General features: G+C 39.8%; 1 protein-coding gene across 1 annotated transcript in view; it reads right to left on the bottom strand.

Moving 5' to 3' along the window:
* The window catches only part of VSIG4 (V-set and immunoglobulin domain containing 4), a 31,329-nt gene extending 8,886 nt beyond the window's left edge, over nt 1-22,443 (bottom strand). Inside the window, exons 1-3 of the mRNA XM_022564071.2 lie at nt 22,149-22,443; nt 16,076-16,432; nt 15,028-15,309 (exon numbers count right to left, since the gene is read on the bottom strand). Of these exons, the coding sequence (XP_022419779.1) occupies nt 15,028-15,309; nt 16,076-16,432; nt 22,149-22,203 (694 nt within the window). The 5' untranslated portion in view covers nt 22,204-22,443. The remainder of the gene's footprint in view (nt 1-15,027; nt 15,310-16,075; nt 16,433-22,148) is intronic.
* Nucleotides 22,444-26,994: the final 4,551 nt, after the last annotated feature.

Below are 26,994 nucleotides of genomic sequence, written 5' to 3'. Positions count from 1 at the left end.
TTACCAGCACCACTTATTGAAGAGGCTGTCTTTTCTCCACTGCATATTCTTGCCTCCTTTATCAAAGATAAGGTGACCATATGTGTGTAGGTTTATCTCTGGGCTTTCTTTCCTGTTACATTGATCTATATTTCTGTTTCTGAGCCAGTACCATACTGTCTTGATTACTGTAGCTTTGTAGTATAGTCTGAATTCCGGGAGCCTGATTCCTCCAGACCTGTTTCTTTTTCCCAAGGTTGCTTTGGCTATTCAGCGTCTTGTGTGTTTCCATGCAAGTTGTGAGGTTTTTTGTTCTAGTTCTGTGAAAAATGCCATTGGTAATTTGATAGGAATTGCACTGAATGTGTAGATTGCTTTGTGAAGTAGACTAATTTTCACAATGTTGATTCTTCCAATCCAAGAACATGGTATATCTCTCCATCTCTTTGTATCATCTTTAATTTCTTTCATCAGTGTTTTATAATTTTCTGCATACAGGTTTTTTGTTTCCTTTCGTAGGTTTATTCCTAGATATTTTATTCTTTTTGTTACAATGGAAATAAAAACAAAAATAGACAAATGGGACCTAATGAAACTTCAAAGCTTTTGCACAGCAAAGGAAACCATAAACAAGACCAAAAGACAACCCTCAGAATGGGAGAAAATATTTGCAAATGAAGCAACTGACAAAGGATTAATCTCCAAAATTTACAAGCAGCTCATGCAGCTCAATACGAAAAAAACGAACAATCCAATCCAAAAATGGGTGGAAGACCTAAATAGACATTTCTCCAAAGAAGATATACAGATTGCCAACAGACACGTGAAAGAATGCTCAACATCATTAATCATTAGAGAAATGCAAGTCAAAGCTACAATGAGATATCACCTCACACCAGTCAGAATGGCCATCATCAAAAAATCTACAAACAATAAATGCTGGAGAGGGTGTGGAGAAAAGCGTACCCTCTTGCACTGTTGGTGGGAATGTAATTTGATATAGCCACTATGGAGAACAGTATGGAGGTTCCTTAAAAACTACAAATAGAACTACCATACGACACAGCAATCCCACTACTGGGCATGTACGCTGAGAAAACCATAATTCAAAAAGAGTCATGTACCAAAATGTTCATTGCAGCTCTATTTAAAATAGCCAGGACATGGAAGCAACCTAAGTGTGCATCAACAGATGAGTGGATAAAGAAGATGTGGCACATATATACAATGGAATATTACTCAGTCATAAAAAGAAACAAAACTGAGTTATTTGTAGTGACGTGGATGGATGTAGAGACTGTCATACAGAGTGAAGTAAGTCAGAAAGAGAAAGACAAATACTGTATGCTAACACATATATATGGAATTTAAGAAAAAAAATGTCATGAAGAACCTAGGGGTAAGACAGGAATAAAGACACAGACCTACTGGAGAATGCACTTGAGGATATGGGGAGGGGGAAGGGTGAGCTGTGACAGGGCAAGAGAGAGGCATGGACATATATACACTAACAAACGTAAGGTAGATAGCTAGTGGGAAGCAGCCTCATAGCACAGGTATATCGGCTTGGTGCTTTGTGACCGCCTGGAGGGGTGGGATAGGGAGGGTGGGAGGGAGGGAGATGCAACAGGGAAGAGATATGGGAACATATGTATATGTATAACTGATTCACTTTGTTATAAAGCAGAAACCAACACACCATTGTAAAGCAAATATACCCCAATAAAGATGTTTAAAAAAAAGATACATGCACCCCCATGTTTATTGCAGCATCATTTACAATTGCCAAGACATGGAAAGAACCTAAATGTCCATCAACAGATAAATGGATTAAATAAGACGTGAGAAGAATGGAATGATATAGAAACAAAGTTTTTATATGCTATTGAAATTAAGTTGACATGAATTCCACCTAGATTGTTGTAAATTAAGAATTAATGGTAATCCCCATAGTAACCACCAAGAAAATAACCAAAAATATTTATGGAAACAACAGAGGAACTACATAGTACACTATATTATATTTATTTACTACCAAAGACAGAAGTAATGAAGGAATAAAGGAATGAGAAAAGACAATATATATAGCAAGCTGGCAGACATAAACCCTACCTTACCAGCATTTACATTAAATGTAAATAGCTTAAATTCTCAAATTTAGAGACTGGCAGAATGGATAACAAAACACAATTCAACTACAAGCTATGTATATGTATGATTCAAAAGACACAAATGGTTTGTAAGTAAAAGAATGGAAAAAATATGCCATGCAAATAGTAACCAAAATAGAGCTGGAGTAGCTATACTAATATCAAACAAAATAGACTTAAAACCAAAAAGTGTTATTAGAGAAAGAGAATCACATTTTATAATTATAAAAGGATCAATCAATCAAGAAGACACTACAATTATAAATATATATGCTGTTAACAACAGAGCCCCAAAACACATGAATCAAACAGTGACTGAATTTTTAGGAGAAATAGGCAATTAAACAATAATAGCTTGAGATTCGAATACTACACTTTGAAGTATGGATAGAACAATTAGAAAAAAGATGAACAAGGACATCAAAGAACTGAACAATACTGTTAACCAATGGACCTAACAGACCGATACAGAACACTCTACAAAACAACGGAATACACTTACTTTTCAAGTACGTGTGGAACATTATCCAGAATAGACCATATGTTAGGCCATAAAATAAGTCTCAATAAACTTGAAACAATTGTAATAATGCATCACAATAAAATAAAATTAGAAACAAATAACAGAAGGAAATTAGGGAGATTAAAAAATATGTGGAGATTAAATAACATACCTCTAAATAACCAGTGGGTTAAATAAGAAGTCATTAGGAAATTAGAAAATACTTTCAGATGATTGAAGATAAAAACACAGCATACCAAAACTTATTGGATGCAGTGAAAACAGTACTCAGGGTTCAGATGTAATTACCTACATCAGAGAATAAGAAAGGTTTCTGATGAATAATTTAATCTTCCACCTTAAAAATAAAATTAAAAATAGAAGAGAAAACTAAACAGAAAACAAAGCAGATGGAAGAAAATAAATACTTAGCAGAGATAAATGAAATAGAAAATAGAAATCGATAGAGAAAATCAACAAAACCAAAATCTGGTTGTTGAAAAAGATCAATGCAATTGGCAAACCTTTAGCAAGACCAACCTACAAAAGAAAGAGAGAGAGAGAGAGAAAGAGAGAGAGAGAGAGAGAGAGAGAGAGAGAGAGAGAGAGAAAGAAAGAAAGAAAGAAAGAAAGAAAGAAAAGAAAGAAAGAAAAAAAGCAGGCTCAAATTATTAAAATCTTTGATGAAAATGGGGACATATCTACTAAATTTGTAGAAGTAAACAGAATGACAAGGGAATACTATGAACAACCATATGACAGTGGATTAACTAAGATATAAACAACAAATTCCTAGAAATGCACAATCTACTGAAAGTGACTAAAGAAGAAATAGAAAATCGGAATAGGCAGAACGTTAACAAGTAAAAAGGTTGGATTGCTAATCAAACAACTTCAGATAAAGCAAAGGCTAGGCCCAGGTGGCTTCTCTGGTGATTTCTATAAAGGTGTGTTTTTTTTTTTTTTTAATGGCAACTCTTCACTAATTCTTTCAAAAAGTAGGTGTGGTAACACCTTCAAACTCAGTATATGAGACCAGTATTATCATGATACAAAAGCATAGAATGACATCAAAACAAAAGAAAACTAAGAACCAATATCCCTTATGAATATAGATGCAAAACTCCATAACAAAATACTAGCAAACCAAATCCAGCAGCATATTAAAAGGATTGTGCACCATGATTAATTTATCCCAGGAATGCAAGATTGGCTCAATATTTGAAAATGAGTCAAGGTAATGCAGTCTCTTAATAGAATAAGGAATAAAAGAAACACAAAATCATCTCAATAGACACAGAAAATGAACTTGACACAATCCAATTAACTTTTCATTATAAAAACACTCAACAAGCTAGGAAAAAAAGAAGTGGTCTCAAACCAATAAAGGGCATCTACGAAAATAAAGGCATCTACCATCATAATGGTGAAAGAAAAAATATTTTCCTGTAATATCAGAAACAAGTCAATTATTTCCATTCTTTCCATGCTTATTCACCATTGTACTGTAGATACTAGCCAGGAAAATTATGCCAGAATAAGAAATAAAAGGCATCCAAATTGGAAAGAAAGGAATGAAATTATTCCTATTTTCAGATGACAAAATCATATATAGAAAAGCCACAAGAATCCACAAAACAGGAGGGAAGATGGTGGAAGAGTAAGTCGCAGAGCTCACCTTCCTCCCCTACAGATACAGCAGAAATACATCTACACGTGGAACAACTTCTACAGAACACCTACTGAATGCTGGCAGAAGACCTCAGACCTCCCAAAAGGGAAGAAAGTCCCCACGTACAGGGGTAGGGCAAAAGAAAAAACAGAGACAAAAGGATAGGGACGGGACCTGCACCAGTGGGAGGGAGCCGTGAAGGAGGAAAGCTTTCCACACACTAGAAGCCCCTTCGCGGGCAGACACTGTGGGTGGCGGAGGGGGGAAGCTTCGGAGCTGCGGAGGAGAGCACAGCAACAGGGGTGCGGAGGGCAAAGCGGAGAGATTCCCACACAGAGGATCGGTGCCGACCGGCACTCACCAGCCCGAGAGGCTGGTCTGCTCACCCACCGGGATGGGTGGGGCTGGGAGCTGAGGCTTGGGCTTCGGTCAGAGCGCAGGGAGAGGACTGGGGTTGGCAGCATGAACACAGCCTGCAGGGGATTACTGTACCATGGCTAGCCAGGAGGGAGTCCGGGGAAAAGTCTGGACCTGCCGAAGAGGCTAGAGACTTTTTCTTCTCTGTTTCCTGGTGCTCGAGGAGAGTGGATTAAAGTACTGCTTAAAGGAGCTCCAGAGATGGGTGCGAGTCACGGATAAAAGTGCGGAGCCCAGAGACGGGCATGAGATACTAAGGATGCTGCTGCCGCCACCAATAAGCCTGTGTGCAAGCACAGGTCACTATCCACACCCCTTTCCGGGGAGCCTGTGCAGCCCACCACTGCCGGGGTCCCGGGATCCAGGGACAAATTCCCAGGGGGAGCGCACAGCACGCCTCGGACTGGTGCAGCGTTACGCCGGCCTCTGCCACCGCAGGCTCTCCCCGCACTCCATGACCATCACCCCCCCTGGCCTGAGTGAGCCAGAGCCCCCGAAGCAGCTGCTCCTTTAACCCCGTCCTGTCTGAGCGAAGAACAGATGCCCTCCGGCGACCTACACGCAGAGGCGGGGCCAAATCCAAAACTGAGCCCCGGGGAGCTGTGAGAACAAAGAAGATAAAGGGAAATCTCTCCCAGAAGCCTCAGAAGCAGTGGATTAAAACTCCACAATCAACTTGTTGTACCCTGCATTTGTGGAATACATGAATAGACAACGAATGCATACATCCGTTTTTTTTTCAAAATAATTATTTTTTATTTTAATAACTTTATTTTGCTTTATCTTCTTTCTTTCTTCCTTTCTATCTTTCCTTCCTTCCCTCCTTTAGACAACAAATCATCCCAAATTGAGGAGGTGGACTTTGACAGCAAGTTTTATGATTTTTTCCCCTTTTCCTCTTTTTGTGAGTGTGTATGTGTATGCTTCTGTGTGAGATTTTGTCTGTATAGCTTTGCTTCCACCATTTGTCTTACGGTTCTATCTGTCCGTTTTTTAAAAAATTATTTTTCTTAATAATTATTTTGTATTTTAATAACTTTATTATATTTTATCTTACTTTATTTGATTTTACTTTATTTTCTTTCTTTATTTCTCTTTTTATCCTTCTCTCCTTCCTTCCTTCCTCCCTCCCTCCCTCCCTCCTTTCTTTCTCTTTTTCCTCCTTTCTTTCAACTTCTACTAATTAGTTTTTTCTACTTTTTCTCCCTTTTATTCTGAGCTGCGTGGATGAAAGGCTCTTGGTGCTGCAACCTGGAGTCAGTGCTGTGCCTCTGAGGTGGGAGAGCCAACTTCAGGACACTAGTCCACAAGAGACCACCCAGCTCCACATAATATCAAACAGCGAAAATCTCCCAGACATCCCCATCTCAACACCAGCACACAGCTTCACTCAACAACCAGCAAACTACACTGCTGGGCACCCTATGCCAAACAACTAACAAGACAGGAACACAATCCCACCCATTAGCAGAGAGGCTGCCTAACATCACAATAAGTGCACAGACACCCCAAAACACCCCACCAGACATGGACCTACCCAGCAAAAAGAAAAGATCCAGCCTCATCCACCAGAACACAGGCACTAGTCCCCTCCACCAGGAAGCCTACTCAACCCACTGAACCAACATTAGCCACTGGAGAGAGACACCAATAACAGTGGGAACTACGAACCTGCAGCCTGCAAAGAGGAGACCCCAAACACAGTAAGATAAGCAAAATGAGAAGACAGAGGAAAACACAGCAGATGAAGGAGCAAGATAAAAACCCACCAGACCTAACAAATAAAGAGGAAATAGGCGGTCTACCTGAAAAACAATTCAGAATAATGATAGTAAAGATGATCCAAAACCTTGGAAATAGAAGAGACAAAATGCAAGAAACATTTAATAAGGACCTGGAAGAACTAATGATGAAACAAACAATGATGAACAACACAATAAACGAAATAAAAAATACTCTAGATGGGATCAATAGCAGAATAACTGAGGCAGAAGAACGGATAAGTGACCTGGAAGACAAAATAGTGGGAAAAAAAATTGTGCAGAGCAGAATAAAGAAAACAGAATGAAAAGACCTGAGGACAGTCTCAGAGACCTCTGGGGCAACATTAAATGCACCAACATTCGAATTATAGGGTTTCCAGAAGAAGAAGAGGAAAAGAAAGGGACTGAGAAAATATTTGAAGAGATTATAGTTGAAAACTTCCCTAATATGGGAAAGGAAATAGTTAATCAAGTCCAGGAAGCACACAGAGTCCCATAAAGGATAAATCCAAGGAGAAATACGCCAAGACACATATTAATCAAACTGTCAAAATTTAAATACAAAGAAATCATATTAAAAGCAGCAAGGGAAAAATAACACAAAAGGGAATCCCCATAAGGTTAACTGCTGATCTTTTAGCAGAAACTCTGCAAGCCAGAAGGGAGTGGCAGGACATATTTAAAGTGATGAAGGAGAAAAACCTGCAACCAAGATTACTCTACACAGCAAGGATCTCATTCAGTTTTGATGGAGAAATGAAAACCTGTACAGACAAGGAAAAGCTGAGAGAAGTCAGCACCACAAAACCAGCTTTAAACCAAATGCTAAAGGAACTTCTCTAGGCAGGAAACACAAGAGAAGGAAAAGACCTATAATAACAAACCCAAAACAATTAATAAAATGGGAATACGAACATACATATCTATAATTACCTTAAATATGAAAGGACTAAATGCTCCCACCAAAAGACACAGAATGGCTGAATGGATACAGAAACAAGACCCATATATTTGCTGTCTACAAGAGACCCACTTCAGACCTAGAGACACATACAGACTGAAAGTTAGGGGATGGAAAAAGTTACTCCATGCAAATGGAAACCACAAGAAGGCTAGAGTAGCAATTCTCATATAAGACAAAATAGACTTAAAAATAAAGACTATTAGAAGAGAGAAAGAAGGGCACTACATACTGATCAAGGGATCGATCCAAGAAGAAGATATAACAATTGTAAATATTTATGCACCCAACATAGGAGCACCTCAATACATCAGGCAAATACTAACAGCCATAAAAGGAGAAATCGACAGTAACACATTCATAGGAAGGGATTTTAACACCCCACCTTCACCAATGGACAGATCATCCAAAATGAAAACAAATAAGGAATCACAAGCTTTAAATGATACATTAAGCAAGATGGACTTAATTGATATTTATAGGACAGTCCATCCAAAAACAACAGAATACACATTTTTCTCAAGTGCTCATGGACCATTCTCCTGGGTAGATCATATCTTGGGTCACAAATCAAGCCTTGGTATATTTAAGAAAATTGAAATTTTATCAAGTATCTTTTCCGACCACAATGCTATGAGACTAGATATCAATTACAGGAAAAGATCTGTAAAAAATACAAACACATGGGGGCTTGACAATACACTACTTAATAACGAAGTGATCACTGTAGAAATCAAGGAGGAAATTAAAAAAATACCTAGAAACAAATGACAATGGAGACACGATGACCCAAAACCTATGGGTTGCAGGAAAAACAGTTCTAAGAGGGAAGTTTATAGCACTACAATCCTACCTTAAGAAACAGGAAACATCTCGAATAAGCAGCCTAACCTTGCACCTAAAGCAGTTAGAGAAAGAAGAACAAAAGAAACCCAAAGTTACCAGTAGGAAAGAAAGCATAAAACCAGATCAGAAATAAATGAAAAAGAAATGAAGGAAATGATAGCAAAGATCAATAAAACTAAAAGCTGGTTCTTTGAGAAGATAAACAAAATTGATAAACCATTAGCCAGACTCATCAAGAAAAAAAGGGAGAAGACTCAAATCAATAGAATTAGAAATGAAAAAGGGCAAGTAACAACGGACACTTCACAAATACAAAAGATCATGAGAGATTACTACAAACAACTCTATGCCAATATAATGGACAACCTGGAAGAAATGGACAAATTCTTAGAAATGCACGACCTGCCAAGACTGAATCAGGAAGAAATAGAAAATATGAACAGACCAATCACAAGCACTGAAGTTGAAATTGTGATTAAAAATCTTCCAACAGTCAAAAGCCCAGGACCAGATGGCTTCACAGGCGAATTCTATCAAACATTTAGAGAAGAGCTAACACCCACCTTTCTCAAACTCTTCCAAAATATAGCAGAGGGAGGAACACTTCCAAACTCATTCTACGAGACCACTGTCACCTTGATACCAAAACCAGAAAAGGAGGTCACAAAGAAAGAGAACTAGAGGCCAATATCACTGATGAACATAGATGCACAAATCCTCTACAAAATACTATCAAACAGAATCCAACAGCACATTGAAAGGATCATACACCATGATCAAGTGGGGTTTATTCCAGGAATGCAAGGATTCTTCAATATACGCAAATCAATCAGTGTGATACACCATATTAACAAACTGAAGGAGAAAAACCATATGATCATCTCAAGAGATGCAGAGAAAGCTTTTGACAAAATTCAACACCCATTTATGATAAAAACCCTGCAAAATGTAGGCATAGAGTGAACTTTCCTCAACATAATAAAGGGCATATATGACAAACCCACAGCCAACATCGTCCTCGATGGTGAAAACCTGAAAGAATTTCCACTAAGATCAGTAACAAGACAAGGTGGCCCACTCTCACCACTCATATTCAATATAATTTTGGAAGTTTTAGCCACTGTAATCAGAGAAGAAAAAGAAATAAAAGGAACCCACATCGGAAAAGAAGGAGTAAAGCTGTCACTATTTGCAGATGACATGATACTATACATAGAGAATCCTAAAGATGCTACCAGAAAACTACTAGAGCTAATCAATGAACTTGGTAAAGTAGCAGGATACCAAATTAATGCACAGAAATCTCTGGCATTCCTATACACTAATCATGAAAAATCTGAAAGTGAAATCAAGAAAACACTCCAATTTATCATTGCAACAAAAAGAATAAAATATCTAGGAATAAACCTACCTGAGGAGACAAAAGACCTGTATGCAGAAAAGTATAAGACACTGATGAAAGAAATTAAAGATGATACAAATAGATGGAGAGATATACCATGTTCTTGGATTGGAAGAATCAACATTGTGAAAATGACTGTACTACCCAAAGCAATCTACAGATTCAATGCAATCCCTATCAAACTACCACTGACATTTTTCACAGAACTAGAACAAAAAATTTCACAATTTGTATGGAAACACAAAAAACTCCGAATAGCCAAAGCAATCTTGAGAACGAAAAATGGATCTGGAGGAATCAGGCTCCCTGACTTTAGGCTATACTAGAAATCTACAGTAATCAAGACAGTATGGTACTGGCACAAAAACAGAAAGATAGATCAATGGAACAGGATAGAAAGCCCAGAGATAAACCCATGCACATATGGTCACCTTATCTTTGATAAAGGAGGCAGGAATGTACAGTGCAGAACGGACAGCCTCTTCAATAAGTGGTGCTGGGAAAACTGAACAGGTACATGTAAAAGTATTAGATTAGATCACTCCCTAACACCAAACACAAAAATAAGCTCAAAATGGATTAAAGAACTAAATGTAAGGCCAGAAACTATCAAACTCTTAGAGGAAAACATAGGCAGAACACCCTATGACATAAATCACAGCAAGATCCTTTTTGACCCTCCTCCTAGAGAAATGGAAATAAAAACAAATATAAACAAATGGGACCTAATGAAACTTCAAAGCTTTTGCAAAGCAAAGGAAACCTTAAACAAGACCAAAAGACAACCCTCAGAATGGGAGAAAATATTTGCTAATGAAGCAACTGACAAAGGATTAATTTCCAAAATTTATAAGCAGCTCATACAGCTCAATAGCAAAAAAACAAGCAACCCAATCCAAAAATGGGCAGAAGACCTAAATAGACATTTCTGCAAAGAAGATATACAGACTGCCAACAAAAACATGAACGAATGGTCAACATCATTAATCATTAGAGAAATGCAAATCAAAACTACAATGAAATATCATCTCACACAAGTCAGAATGGCCATCATCAAAATATCTAGAAACAATAAATTCTGGAGAGGGTGTGGAGAAAAGGGAACACTCTTGCACTGCTGGTGGGAATGTGAATTGTTATAGCCACTATGGAGAACAGTATGGATGTTCCTTAAAAAACTACAAATAGAACTACCATATGACCCAGCAATCCCACTACTGAGCACATACCCTGAATAAACCATAATTCAAAAAGAGTCATGTACCAAAATGTTCATTGCAGCTCTATTTACAATAGCCAGGAGATGGAAGCAACCTAAGGGTCCATCATCGGATGAATGGATAAAGAAAATGTGGCACATATATACAATGGAATATTACTCAGCCATAAAATGAAACGAAATTGAGCTATTTGTAATGAGGTGGCTAGACCTAGAGTCTGTCATACAGAGTGAAGTAAGCCAGAACGAGAAAGACAACTACCGTATGCTAACACATATATATGGAATTTAAGAAAAAATAATATCATGAAGAACCTTGGGGTAAGACAGGAATAAAGACACAGACCTACTAGAGAATGGACTTGAGGATATGGGGAGGGGGAAGAGTAAGCTGTGACAAAGTGAGAGAGAGGCATGGACATATATACACTACCAAACGTAAGGTAGATAACTAGTGGGAAGCAGCCGCATATCACAGGGAGATCAACTCGGTGCTTTGTGACCGCCTGGAGGGGTGGGATAGGGAGGGTGGGAGGGAGGGAGATGCAAGAGATATGGGAACGTATGTATATGTATAACTGATTCACTTTGTTATAAAGCAGAAACCAACACACCATTGTAAAGCAATTATACTCCAAGAAAGATGTAATATATATAAATATATAAATAAATAAGTGTGTATATATATATATATATATATATATATATATATATATATGTAAAGAAATTATGCCTCCTATAAACAAGAAACCAAAGTGGTTATCTAGGGGTCTGGTTTTCAATGTTTTATATAAAAAAAATGAATCCGCAAAACAATGATTACAGCTAATAAATGAGTTTAGCAAGATTGCAGGATATAAGTTCAATATACAAATATCTGTTGTATTTCTGTACGCTAGCAATGAACAATCCAAAATTAAATTTAAGAAAATAATTTTAGAATAAAAGCCTCCCAAATTGGAATGGAAGAAGTAAAATTTTCACTATTTGAAGATAGACGTGATACTATATAAAGACAAACCTAAAGACCACCAAAAGTCTTTTAAAACTAATAAATGAATTCAGTAAAATAACAGGACACAAAATCAATATACAGAAATTTGTGGCATTTCTACATACTAATAATGAACTATCAGAAAGATAAATGAAGAAAATAATCCAATTTATAGTTGTATCAAAAATGTAAAATACTTAGGAATAAATTTAACCAAAATGGTGAAAGACCTGTACACTGAAAAGTGTAAGACACTGATGAAAGAAATTGAAGACATAAATAATTGGAGAGATATCCCATTTTTATTGATTGGAAGAAGTAGTATTGTTAAAATGTCTATACTATCCAAAACAATCTACAGATTTGATGCAATCCTTGTCCCAATTCCAATGGCATATTTCCCAGAACTAAAACAAATAATTCTAAAATTTGTGTGGAACCACAAAAAATGCAGAATAATCTAAAACAATCTTGAGGAAGAACAAAGCTGGAGGCATCACAATCCCTGATTTCAAACTATACTACAAAGCTGTAGTAATCAAAAGAGTATGTTGCTGGCACAAAGACAGACACACAGATCAATGGAACAAAATTGAGAGCCCATAAATAAACTCACACTTATATGGACAATTAATTTATGACAAAGGAGCAAAGATGTGAATAAAGATATCTTGGGTTTTGGAGATTTGGAAGTGATGACTCCAGTTTACAAAGTTATGTTGTGCTAAATAGGGAGAGACAGCCAGTGAAAACTACCTTTTTTAATAGGTTGGTAGTGGCCATAGGAGAGAGGTGGTGTGGCAGATGAAGAAAACGTTTATTTTTTATTCTTTTTTTATTTTTAATTTTTTTGCAGAACGCGGGCCTCTCACTGTTGTGGCCTCTCCCATTGCGGAGCACAGGCTCCGGAAGCGCAGGCTCAGCAGCCATGGCTCACGGGCCCAGCCGCTCCGCAGCATGTGGGATCTTCCTGGACCGGGGCCCGAACCCGTGTCCCCTGCATCGTCAGGCAGACTCTCAACCACTGTGCCACCAGGGAAGCCGGAAAACGTTTTTTAAAATAACATATATATGTATGTTATTTACATATATATGTATATTAGGCTTACATTATACATATATTATACATACATACATACACACACACGTACATACATACGTTTTAGGCTTATGTAGAGGATAATGGGTGAAGCAGGGAGTTGGAGTAGTTGAGGTAAAGAGCTGAGGTAGAAGGTTTACTGTGGAGAGAAGAGAGACACATCTTACTCTGAGCCAAGAGAGAATGGGCAGGGAAATGTCAAAGTAGAGAGGATGGTTGATAGAATTCACATCTGAGGGCAGGGGTCTGGGTCTTCTCAAAGAAGGAGAAGGTGACCTCATCTTCTGGGAGCAGGGCTGGGGACATGAGATAAGGCAGAAAGTATTCTGAATAGCTGTTATAAGGAATGGAACATAGATGAGCAAATTGATTGGCATACAGCATGGGGACAGGCAGTTGATGTCACAGAGCATGAAACTAAAGTGGCACCAATGCACCTCTGTGCTTTTTCCAGAATTAAGGAACATCACAGAGGGTGAGGGGATGGATGAGGAGCTGAGAGCTATGTAGGACAGAGATGAAACAAGTGACCAGACTCATGGGACCAGATTGAGGTGCAAAAGAGGCAGGTAGAGGAAGCCAAGAGATAGTAGCTTGGCTTAGAGAACAGGGAAGGGTGTAACTTCTCTGAGCCTCAATTTCCTTATCTGTCAGAGAGCTCAATTGTGAGCACTGCCTAACAACTCTGTGACCTGTGAACATGGACTAGATAAGGAATAGACAGGCTGATTGGTTGTGAGCAAGATCCTCCCCAGATGGACTAGAAACAAACTCAGAAAGGTGAGAATGTTCAACTTGTCCCTTTATGAAGTACACATTCTTGGACTTTCTGGCCATGTCTTGCTCTCTCTGCTTGACCAGATTATCGACTCTCAGAGAACTGGGCCAGTGTCCATATAATTCTGTCAGAATGAGACTGCCCTTATTCCCACCTAAACTAACAGACCAAATCCTACAGCACACATCCTCATTACAATTCAATTTTGGGAAACAAATCCTTGCAGGCAAAACAGGAGTCTCAAACCAACATCGGTCTCCTAACCCAAGTGGAAGGAGACAGTTTGTTCACTTTTGTTATACAGAGTTGGCCTCAGAGGATAATAATTTTCAGGTGGCTCTGAGGATAATCTCCTAAAGGCAGTTAGTACTCAACATGTTTTGGGAAATAGAAACCTTATTGAAATAAGTATCTTTCCTTCCAAAGAGATTTCTTGAAAGGTAACAAGACTCATTTGGACATATCACTGCTGAGCTGATCACTTAAATCCCAGCCTACAATCTTTATGTAAACAGTTTGTAGTATTCCCAAATAATTCTTTAATAAATAATCTGACCTTAATTAAGCATAGTCAATCTTCATCGAGACTTCAACCAGAACTTGCATTTGGCTTTAGGAAAAAAGAGGGGGGGGATTTAAAGAAACTATGCAGAGATCTGGGCTTTATTTCATAAAGCAAAACCAAACATAATCAACCAACAAAATAACAACAAAAAACACACCAAACAAAGCACAACAAAAACAAACAAACAAAAAGTATCCCAAAGGGTGCCCAGGAGCTGGTATAGATTCCACCATGAGAGGCAATCAGACATAGTGGAAAGAGCATGAAATCTGAGTACAAATACCGCCTTGAACTTCCAAGCTCTGAGCCCCTGGACAAGTAGGTTTCCCTTCCTGACTTTTAGTTTCCTCTTCTGTAAAATAAGGGTATCTCATGAGATATTTGTGGGATTCAATGAGAAAACATGTGCCGACTTCTTGTGCATTGTATCTGGCAAATAAATGTACCTAGTAAATGTCACTTTTCCCTTTACCATTTTCATCTACTTAACCTACAACATGACAGGCATTGTCTCCACCCCTATTGTCCCCAGTCCAGAATTTTTTCTTTGTGATTGAACAACCCAGGACTCCCTTCCCATCCTGCCCCAACCTCTCTTCTCTGGAATAAAGGCATATACTGACGTATCTCTGGAACAAGGTAGTCCATTGAAATGCTCACCAGGAAAGAGAATTGCTCACCTTTGACCACAAACTTCACAGTGTCACTGTGCTGCTCAGAGCCTAACCGGCCCTTGGCAGTACAGAAATAGGAGCCTGAGTCTGTCACCACTGCAGGCTTGAAGAGTAAGGTACTCAAGACTCCTACTTTGATGGGTTCTTGGTTGTTAATCTGTTCCTTGTACCAAACATAACTGATGGGAGGAGAACCCCGAGCCTGGCATTGAAGGCTAATCCTCATTCCCTGGGGTACCATGAAGCCATAGCCACTGCCAGTCGTCACTGTGGGTTTGGAAACAGAAACTGCAAAGGGAAGACAAGAGAGGAGGCTCTGAGAAGTTACAAGGGTATGGGAACACAAGGCTGAGTCATCCCTGCTGAGTCTAGGGGTATGAATATATCTGCAAAGGGAACTAAAAGGGACTCCTGACATGGGGAGGAAAAAGGGAATAGGACAACTTAAATAAAAATAACTTTTGGAAGATTGGGTACCATTTTGTATTATCTGGGGATTTGGGTTATCTGGAGTTAAAACAATCAACTGACTAAAAACAACAACAACAACAACAAACAGGCTTTGTTGTTGTTGTTTTGCTCAAGTAGAGTTTTTGGATTATATGCAGTTTGGGATTACCAGGGGTCAGAACTCTGTAAAATTGTCAAGCCAGTTAAGTTTATCTTGACTAATCCATGCATCCCTTTTCCCAGAGTTTCTCTGCCAGCATCTATCCACTCTCCAATATCCTGATCAGATATACTCATTTTTATGGATTTTAAGGCTCAGAGTCCAAGGAAGCAATCAGGCTATCGATGCAGGAATTTCTGGAACACTTGAAGGGGTAGAGATTTGAAGGCCAGAAAGCCTTCCCAACATTTATTAAATTCTGCCACGAGAGTGATATCACTGAGGATGCTCTGCCTGTCCACTTCCTCTGATTAGCACATATAACTGAAGAGACACTATGTAAATGTAAACAGAGGTCTCTGGGTTTCTCAGTGTTTTCTAGGATTACAGTCCTCTATCAGGTTTTTGCTTACCAGTACTTTCCTAACACCCACAGTGACTCACGTTTCTGGACACGGAGTTCAATGATCTTATCTCTCACGACTTGGTTGCCATTAGGGGTCTGCCAAGTGACTTCACATGTGTAGTGGCTCCGGTCATCCATCTCCAGGGTATTCAGTTGGAGGGACACATCTCCTGGAACCTTGTGGTTTACATGCAGGCGGCCCCGGTACTTTGCTTGCTGGATATGGTCTCCAGAAGAGTCACGTAAAAAGATGGTGACTGGGTCTGAGCCACGTTGTACCAGCCACTTTACCAAGACTTGTGTATAGCCTTGCAGAGGACCATAGGTGCAGGGAATATTTACATCCCCTTTCCAAGGCCCTGTCACACTCTCAGGCACTTTCAGGATGGGTTGGCCTGAAGAGGGGGAACAGAAGAAGGAAGCAGACACAGATGGCACACCCACCTGGGGGCTAAGATGGCAATGGCAGAGAGGCTTTTGAGAAACACAGCCTTAACTCATACTTTCAGATTTCCCATGCCCTTTTGTTCTCTGCCAGCCCTCCCATCAATCAGAACCAGTCCTTAGAAGGAAAGCCCTTAAGGTTGTTTAGCTCTTGTGAGTTTCAAGTCCTTTCCCTGTCACTGCCTTGCTGTGAGGTGACCCTGGGTAAGTCACCTTTCACCATGGAGGACCCATTTTCTTTGTATATAATGTAGAGAATCTGAATGGAATGATCTCTAACGATTCTACAAACTCTAACGTTCTGTAAATCCATGAAAGGTACGTCTTTCAACATTTTGCAAAAGAAGTGTGGGAGCAAATGCTGAGCAGTTGGGTCTGGGCTATTTTACTGTATGTAATTATGTACCTGGAGAAATGTGGTGGCTTCAAGGCTCAGAAAGAAAGGGCTATCTGCCCCACTAATTCCCCATTGCTCCTTCAGAAAGGCTCAGATTGGGTCCTTAGACTAAAGCTCTTTTCTGGAAGGGAGGAAAGAGGCAGACAAAGGACAATTTTGAGGGTGGAAACTTGTGTGAGATGCATTCCTGTTTAACAAAATCTTTAGTTATTGTTAAGTGTTAAACCTGTAATTTGTAAGCTTGACTTTTTTCTTCTGATTTCTATCCTTTCTTTGTTTATTTCCCTATTGGTTTCTCTGAGTTCTCAGCAAAGGTACATTGGAAAATTTCATCCTGAGGAGGAATGGAGATGAAAAGGTCTGGAGGGGAAAAAGTTCTGAGTATAATCCTAGACCTGGCTGTGGTAGGAATGATGGTAGGACCAAAGGGTGATTAATTCTTGGCTTGCTGGGAAAGGAAGCTAAAGGGGGAAATTTGTGGGTGTTGAGAGAGCCACCACCTTCCATCAGCAATTTCCATCCATAAGCTAATATCTTGAGGATTTTGTGTTTTATTTAACTGGGGTCAGGAGTGAGAGATTGTATTTAGATATGTCTTTATATCTCTCTCAGGAGAGGTTGTTTCAAAGTGCAAGCTATTGCTGAATAAAAACTTTTTATATAGCCTAGTATTCCCAGGCTTCAGTCAAGCAGATGGAAGTTGGGGTGGGGGCTAGCTCCCATAATGTATTGCCAAGTACCAGGGCTTCTATCAATGGGGTTACTAAAGTTTAGCCTTTGGCCTGTGACTTCACCTGGGACTCTAGTACATAACCAGCATATTTTGGCCAAGATAAAAGCCTTGAATAAACAATAATAAACATGGGTCCATGTTGCTAGGTCCACCACATTCTCTCTGGAGAGTTTCAAACTGGGCAGAGAGAAAAACTCAGATCCACAAATGGGAGCACAATACAGGCAGATTTTGGTTTTCCCTAAAAATGGATTTTGTAATTAATCAGAGCTGTCCATGATGGACTAAGCTGTCTAGGGCAAGTTCTGAGCTTTGTTTAGGTCTTGAACAGCATTATTCTTTAAGGTCTCTTCCAATCTTAGATGGTTCAGTGCTAATAGACTTAATGAAAGCATAAATTAAATAATTACATGTTCCAGCTGGTGGTGAGCTTTCACCAGGTAGTGGGTTCCACTGTGCTATTGACAGTTCCTGCCTCCATATGCATGCAGATACAGCTTATCATCATCATGAGCACACATGCCCATATATATTTTTGCTCACCTGTAAGCACAAGCATACCAGCCTTAAGCCCCTTGAAAACTATTTGACCCTTTCAGTTTAATCTTACTCCAGCCCTCCCAAATATCCTTCTCCAACTCTGAAAAGTATTCTCATGCTTCCTTTCCTTCTAGGGCAACAAAACAGCATTTTGCTGTGAGGACAGCTGGAGCAGCCAAAAATGCCTGTCTGTGAATATATATGTTTTCCCTTTGACATAGCGGGGCTGCAAGGCCTGTCTTGTATTACTCTCTCTGGAAACTTGCTGGAGATTCTCACATAGCTCACTCTGGTCTGTCAAAAATATGGGCAGTCAGTCCCAATTTCCCAGTCTCACTTCTAGAAGTGGGTCAGGCTTCACTTCTCCATCCCAGAATAGGAGAGTGGGGCATAGTTAGTAACAAGACATCCAAGAATGGCATATTTTCCCCCTTTTACTCTTTTTCTTCCCTTCTCCTTTATTCCTTTCACCCATTATTCCATCTTGCTCCTGTTACTCCTCCTTTTTCTTCTTGCTCTTCTCTCCTCTTATTCTTCCTGTTTCATCAGTAGCATGAAGAGACAGTGTATAGTAGGCACAGGGTATCACAAGAAAGAGGACAATGTACCATTCCTCATGTACCCTGACCTCCAAAATGAAGGTAACTTCAATAGCATAGGTTTTTACCTTCCAACTCTTCCTCTGGTGCACAAAGAGCCTAGAGAAACACTGAGTAGGAGCACTGCACCTAGTGAGATCAGGAGGACAGTGAAGGACTGCATGATGTAGTAAGAAGAGTAACACCAATCTAAGTTTAAGGTCTGCCTTACCATATATCTCTCTGTGTGACCTTGGGTAAATTGCTAAGCCTGACTGAGTTTTAGGTCATTATCAGCAAAATAGAGGTAATAGTAAACCTTCCATGGAGTGTTATTATGATGATAAAATGAGCTCATAAGTGTGAAAGCACCTAGCATAGTGGCTGGCATTCAGTAGGTGTGGGATAAATGCTAGTCCTGTCCCATGCCTCAAAAGAAACTTCACATATTTGTATTGATTCTTCTTATCCTAGAAATCCTCAATACGTCTTACCCAGGGTGGACAGATTCATTAGATTGGATCATTGTCTGCTTTAATAATGACCTGAAGGAGAAGTTAATACATGAGAAAGTAAGGAGTTTGCCTTTCCATTTTGCTGGGACCTACCAAGTTATGGGTAGGTAATAGGTCATCCCTAGGTTATAAGGAAACCAGAGAGGACACTTTAGCAACAGGACTGGCTTGGCAGCCAATGTGAAATGTTGGCCAAATTCAACAATACTCCTGACTTTCCTGGAAGATTGGGTAGAGGAAAATCTATTTCAGGAAAGTCCCAACTATTAGGGGGATGCTCTGCCCATTATGGATCTATGCAGACCACCAAATGGTGAGGTACTTGGTACAACAGGGTTTGAAGTATCAGGCAGGAGAGAATTTGGAGACTTCCAGTATGGCATAGCTCAAAGGGCTTTTAGAAACCACTTAGTCACACTCCCTCATGGTACATGTGGACAAGCTGAGGCCCAGAGAGAGAAAGATGCTTACTCAAAGTCACACAGAGAGCAGGAGCAGAGCTTGGCCTGGGGGCCTAGAATGAAGTCTTTCAGCTCCTACACTGCCTTTTTACTTTTTTAACTGATTAATCCACCAGCCACAACAGAAACCAGCAACCCCTTATCTGGGCCTATTTGACATGGTTTAATGGGTGTTATCCTAGGGCTAGATAATATCCTCCTGACTGCCTGAAAAATAATTCCCCCATCTGCCAGCTGCTTCCTGAGAAACCTTTCCCAGAACTTCAGAGCTTAGCTCTCCTCCCTCAGGGAAGGATTGAATTTCCTGCAAATATTGCATCCCCTCAGAAGAAAGAAAAGGGCTGAGCATGTACTCAAAGGGCTTTGTTGAAAAAAGTTTTGGCTTGAGAAAGAACGCATATTACTGAGGCCCACTCTGGTCCTGGGACCTGGACTTTGAAAATCAAAGTTCTGTGGTCTGTGTGATGATACTAAATCAAGAAAAGGCCTAGTTTGGGGTATGTGGCCCCTTTTATGAGATCCATTATGGGTCCCATCTTGAATTTTCCTTCTCCCGTCATCAAACAAAGATGGTGAGATCTTCCAATGACCCTGCACCTCTGTGTTTGGCCTCTCTCCCCCTCTTGGGATGCTTCCTCAAAAAAGGATTAGCTAAGATAATAGGTATTTATAAAATGTTTATAGTTTTTATAAAATGCAAATATTAGGACTTATTTTTATTGTGATTATTTCAACATATGTCTTAGATCTAGAGGCTTTTTAGAAGTTAAGCCACAGTCCTACAGATTTGTCCAGCTGACAGGATCTTCTAAGGCCAGCCAAGCTGATCTAACTATATAGATGGGTTGGGGATACTGAGATGAAGGGCGACAGAAAGTGTTATTGGCTGTTGAGTTTGTCCACAGTCTCAGGTCTGTGGTGTAAGACCCTCCATGCAAATGGAAGACCTGCTTCCAGGTCTAAAGGACCCTCACAGGCTGTGGAGGGAACATGCACTCACACACATACACATGTGATTTAAATTTAACATTTACAAAATGTTCCTCTGAGCTCCAGTCCTGCCTCTTTAATTCCCAGCTCAAATCAACAGATTTGGAGAAGGTAGAGTGGTGCACTCTAAAACATGTTAGATAGTGAAAATATTGTAGTTGTAGAAAGAACGGTAATTTTTAGGAACATTAACTCTGCTGCTAATGCTCTGTGCCCTGGAGCAAATTATTTTCCTTCTTGGGTGACTTAACTCAGTATTCCTTTTCTAACTTTGAGGTTCTAGAATTTAATGGGTCACAGAGCCCCAGGACAAGGTGGTTTAATCTGAGTCAGTTATGGAAAGCTGGGTTCTTTCTAACCACACAAAGGGCACCAAGTTAACACTCATCTAGTCTCTCCCTCTAAGGATATGGAATAAACAGGGGTGCATCAAAGAATCTTTTACCCTATCCTGGATTTCACTTAGCTATTATCAGGCTCAGTTTCCTAAAAAGGCTATTTCAATTTTCAGGGGTATAAATGAGGATGGAGTAAGACCCCACAAAATAATGCTACTATGGGATAGTCAATCCTCTTTTGGGGTATGTGTCCAGCATTAAGCCCCCACAAATAGCCCAGACAAACTGGGCTATGTCCACAGGGAAGTGAGATAACCCAGGAAGTGGTAAGAAACCAAGTTCTGTGAAGAACAGTTGAAGGAGCTAAGGCTGTTTAGCTTGGAGAAGAGATGAATCAAAGGGACATGGTTTCTGTCCTCAGGACTCTAAAGAGCTGTCACAGCATAGAAGGAGAAGATATATTATCTGTGTCTCCAAGAAACAGGGCTGGGGTGTTTGGATGGAAGCCACAGGGAATTTGATTTAGTTCAACACAAGGAAGAACTTTCTAACAGTTGAAGCTGCCTTTTTAGATGGTCTGGACAAGTAGTGAATTCTCAGTCACTGCAAGAATGTGAACAAATATCCTGAACACCTGTTCATAACAGTGAAATGTGGATCTAAGTTACTTCTAAGGTCCCATCTAGCTCCTGACAACATTACTTCTTTTGGGGGTTGTATACCTTAACAAGGATCAAAACCTGGTAGCATAGGGGTAAAGGTATAGTGGTAGAATTTCAGATGAAGGGCAACAGATTGGGGAGGGATTTGGGTGGCATTGGGCACATTTTTAATGCCCCTGAGATATGACAGGTACTAGAAAATCATGTGGATGTCTTCCGAGAGAGGATCCTCTCCAATTTCTACCCAAAATTATCTCCTAGCTTCTTCAATAGACTTTAACCTCCTCCCTTCCTTCTGCCAAAAGCTGAGAAAGCCGGGAGCATTGGCTGAGAACACTCACCTAGTCAGCAGGAGTAGGCTTTCCTCAGTAGGCGTTCAATCCCGCCTCTCCCCAACCCCCAGCTTTTTGCCTGTGCCAGCAGTAGCAGCCAGGCCCCCTTTTGCTACCTTACCATAGGTGAGCACCAGTAGGTGGCGCAGGAGCAGTAGGCCCAGTAAGAGCTCCATCACAGCCAGAACAACTTCTGTCCTTTCTTCCAGCCTCCTGCTGTCAAAAAGACTTGAACTCCTGATGGCTGCCAGTGTCTGTGCCTGCTCACTTCCTTTTCTTCCCTATATCTCTCGCTCAGACTCCCAGTCCCATCTCAAATTCCCCTTCCTTCCCTATTTCAGCACAAGTCACATGAGCACACCCTTCCCTCCCCTGCCTGGGGTTGGAGGTTTAAGTGTGAGTGAAGCAATTCCTCCCCCTGCTAGACTATTGACTTGACTTTCCCTGGAGCCAATAGGGGCTTCTGGTCTTTGATCTCTCAAGCTGTGTTTACTTGTGTTTCCTCAACAAGATGAGGTTGAGGAATGAGTTTTGGGATGAGTCTGCTCCCTTCAGTATGGGAGTGTTTTCCTTTCTAGTGGGCCCAAGTAGAAAAGATCAACTTTGCTGGCCTATGCAATATTCAGCAGTCATACAGTTAACCCCGTCTGTTCAGTGTATGCAAATAAAGAGTGTTGGAGGTGGGTGCCTATGGGCCTCAGAATACAGAGATTAAGTTTATGAAAGACATTTTTATACACCAATGCTTAAATAATTTGTAAGCCCATGAGTAAGACGGTTATGAGGGAATATACCCCCATATCTCGTATAGGGAAAGCTCTTTGAATTACTTTCTCCAATAGCTCTGCCTCTTTAGTGGCAAGGGTACACATTAGTTCCCATTACTGCTCACAAGGAATCTATTATTTATTTATTTTGTGGGAAAGTTAAGTCTAGCATCCAATGTACTTGCCAATTGACCTGAGTGGTACGCTCTATTAGGTTGATGTTTTCAATGGCTTTCAATTGGTACATACCCCTGATCTGTGAGAGAGTGATATTAAGCCTTATGGGAAGCTTAATTACTTCTTTTCATAGGCCCAAGAGTGACTGTAAGTTCACCAGAAGTCTACCTCCAAGTTTGGCACTGACAACAATCCACTAATATTTGAAAATATAAACACTTCCAAAAGAAAAATACATCCAACAAATTCATACTGAAGTGTGGGTAACACCTGAATTTAGCTTTCTTTTTGATTAGAGGGATAGAGAGACCTTGGTTGGGGAGGCATGAGCTTTAAAGAGAGGGGGAGTGGGACTCCAAAGAGAGACATTATCTCCTCCACATGCTTGTCAAAGCATGTTTACATACAGATGATTTGGAGCTGTTCAAGGGCTAAGAGGAGACTTCAGATTTTCAGGCCCTGCCATTATCACAAGGAATTCTGTCAAGCCCCTCTGCCTCCCAGTTTCAATCCCACTTGTCTTGTTGTCCCTTGATTTTTGGTTACTTCATTCAGTCTACCTCACTGGAACTTCTAGTCATTCATTCCCATAGGGTCCTCACTCAGGGAACTCTGAACTTTGGAGAACTCTCCTATTGTATTTTCCAACTAACACCCTACCACACTACCACCATTCACATACAAACACACACACTCACACACACACACACACCTCTTCACCTATACAGTCTTTCCTGACGAAGAGCTGGAAGCCCATGCCCCCTTGGACTGGTGTCAATTTCTGTCTGGCCTGGTGATTTTATTTTTCAACTGCCTCTTGCCTCTTGTTAGGATCTCCTGGATCTGAAGATAAAGAAATATCCTCGAGAGCATGCACAGCATTTCTCTGGGGAAGACTTCCAGTCCTGCAGTGGGCTCAGTAACTGTTGAGCGAGAAGAACATTGAAGGTGAAATTAGGAAGCCCAGAGACAGGCCGGGCTCTGCATCTATTTCATTCTGAGACTTTAGACAAGTTAAATCTCTCTGCACCTCAGCTTCCCCAATTGTAACATGAGCACTGTTAGCCTTGATATTTGTATCTTCCCTGATCTTTAAAAATCAAACTATAATATACATACAATAACAAGTATAACAATGACAGCTACTATTTCTTAATCATTTGCTCTTCCAGACACTGTACTAAGCACTTAGTGCAGATTATTTCATTTGGCATTTACAGTCACTCAGGTAGGTATTGATATTATTGTATTATTGTACTTACTCTTGTGTCTCTTTTATCACTCTATTCCCTCTTATGCTGTTATTCTTTTTCTTTGTAGAAATCACTTGGCATGTTGCATTTTTACTGGTTTATTTGTTTGTTTTCTGTCTTCCACTCTAGAATGTAAACACTATGAAGTCATGTTCACTGCTATATACCCAGTGCCTAGAACAGCGACTAACATATAATAGATACTCAGTAAATATTTTTTGATGAAGGAATTGAATAAATCACCATTTTACAAATGAGACTGAGGCCCAGAATAGTGAAATCACTTACCTGTATAGAGCTACCTAGACAAGATCCAAATTGTTAAGCACAGTGTGAATGTACACCTTGGGTTTGACCGAGCTGGAAGGAAGCAGTGGTGCAAAAAGGAAATCCACACAAATCCTGCTCAAGAACATGCATACACACAAACCCATAAACCCACAAATATCATATATAAACATAGATGCATAGATACATATGGACACATAGTTATACATATGTGTATATAATGACCATAGGCATAAAATATTAGCACATTGACACACAATACATGAAATGTACATGCAAAGATACACAGACACACAAAACAGTCATACAGACATGCAAATATACACAGACATGCACATGGACACAAAAACAAGGGTTGAAACACAGATCCATTTATCCAATCAGAACACAAGCAGACAGTACATGCATATAAGCATGTAAACACACAGATACACACATACAAACGTTAACCCAAAGAAACATTTAAAAAGAGGGAAATGTATTTAAAAGTAAACTAACAATAACAGGCCTCACATACTAAGGGATAAGGGAATGACAGAAACTTATTTGTACAATGGGAATACAGAGGTGGTAACAAATCCCATGAACTTCATTGGTCTAAGAAAACTTCTGAGAGGAGCTGGAATGTGGGCTGGGACCTGAGATTTGGTTAACACTGTCTAGGCAAAGAGAATGGGGAAGGAATTCCAGATAAGATGGGTAATGAACAAATGCATATTATTTACCTTTAACATTCCTGACACTGTTCTAGGTACTGGGGATATAGTACTGAACTAAACAGACATGGAGCTTATTTTTCTAGTGGAAAGTATCTATTAAACAAACAACCAAACAAATAAATGAAACGTTATATATGATATGGCTCAGCCACGAAGTCTCAGCATCATAAACACTGAATCTTACTCTTACCAATAAAATTATATTTGAATGTATTGAGATAATGGGAAGACAGGAAATATGCATGAGTTTATGTGTGCAGGACTGGAGTGAATGGATACAGGGGAACAAATGAGAGCTAGATTCTCATCTTCTATATAAGATAGAAGAAGGAGTAGCAATATAAGCATGTTATTTAGAGTTATGGAGTCAAAGCTCCCCAAAATCAGTTAAAAGCGTTGATAATATTTGTCTCTGAGGAGGGAAAAATGTTTTAACAAGCATCATAGAACTATTTGATTGTTTTGATTACATGCATGTTTAACTAGAACATATGTGTGTTGTATATACTGCATCAGGCGGTGATGAGTACCATGAAGTTAAAATGAAGCAGTGCTGTGGGACAGTGAGTATGGTAGGAAGAATACTGGACCCCGAAAAATGTCTATATGCTAATTCCCAAAGTTTGTAAATATGTTAGTTTACATGGCAAAGGAGGATTAAATTTGCAGATGGAATTAAGGTTGCTAGTTAACTGACTTTAACAGAGAGAATATTTTGGATTATCCAGGTGATGTCAGTGTAATCACAAGGGTCCTTAAAAGTGGAAGAGAGGGAGGCAGAAGAGTCAGAGCTATAGGAAAATGTTACTATGAAAAAAAGGTGCAGATAGGTGCAACATTGCTGGCTTTGAAGATGGAGGAGGAGAGCCATAAGCCGATGAATGTGGGTGGCCTCTAGAAGCTAAGAAGGACAAAGAAATGGATTATTCCCTTTCAAAGCCTTCAAAAAGGAATGCAGCTCTGCTCACATCTTGATTTTAGTTCAGGAATATCCCTGGCAGACTTCTGACCACTAGAACTGTGAGGTAGTAAACTTGTGGTGTTTTAAGCTACTAAAATCATGATAATTTGTTATGGCAATGATAGAAAATTAAACAGAGAGTAATAAGGTGGCATGTACTCTTGGAGGAAGTAACATTTGAATAGAGGCTTGAATGAAGTTAAACAGCAGGTTTGGCCGATATCTGGGAAAGATAATTCCAGGAAAGGAGGACTGCAAGTGGAAAGATCCTGAGGAGGGAGTATACCTGGCATTTTCAAGTATGTGTGGTTGGAGTACAGTGAGTGAAGGGGAGAATTGTTAGAGGATGTAATGGGAAAGGGGATGGTTGAGGGGGAGTATATCATGCAGGGTTTTGAGGGTCATTTAAAGAATTTTAGCTTTTACTCTGAGATAAGGAATGATTGGTGGTATCTGAACATGGGAATGATGTAATCTGGATAGTGTTTTAAAATCATTTCCATGACTTCTCTATGATAGACACTAGAGGGGCAAGGGTAGAAGCAGGGAGACCAATCTGGATGCTTTTGCCACAAATGAGTAAATGTACAATGGTGGCACTTTAATCAGAGTAGAAAGAGTAGATGCCAGAGACTGAGGAAAGAAGAGTGGCTAGGACTTGACAATGTGTCAGAGTGAATCATGGCTAAGTGTAAGGTGCAGATATTGTTCATGTGGTAGATCTGGATGGCGTGGGCAACAACAAGGCCACAAGTAAAACTCAACAAATTCTGGACGGGAAGTGGTGGTTTTTATGAGAAAA

Source organism: Delphinapterus leucas, chromosome X (assembly GCF_059928025.1).
Source record: "Delphinapterus leucas isolate spDelLeu-1000000601 "Yukka" chromosome X, BTC_Dleu_Yukka2, whole genome shotgun sequence".
NCBI lineage: Eukaryota > Metazoa > Chordata > Mammalia > Artiodactyla > Monodontidae > Delphinapterus > Delphinapterus leucas.
Note: the sequence above shows the minus strand (reverse complement) of the source record. Positions and strands in the feature narration are given on the sequence as shown.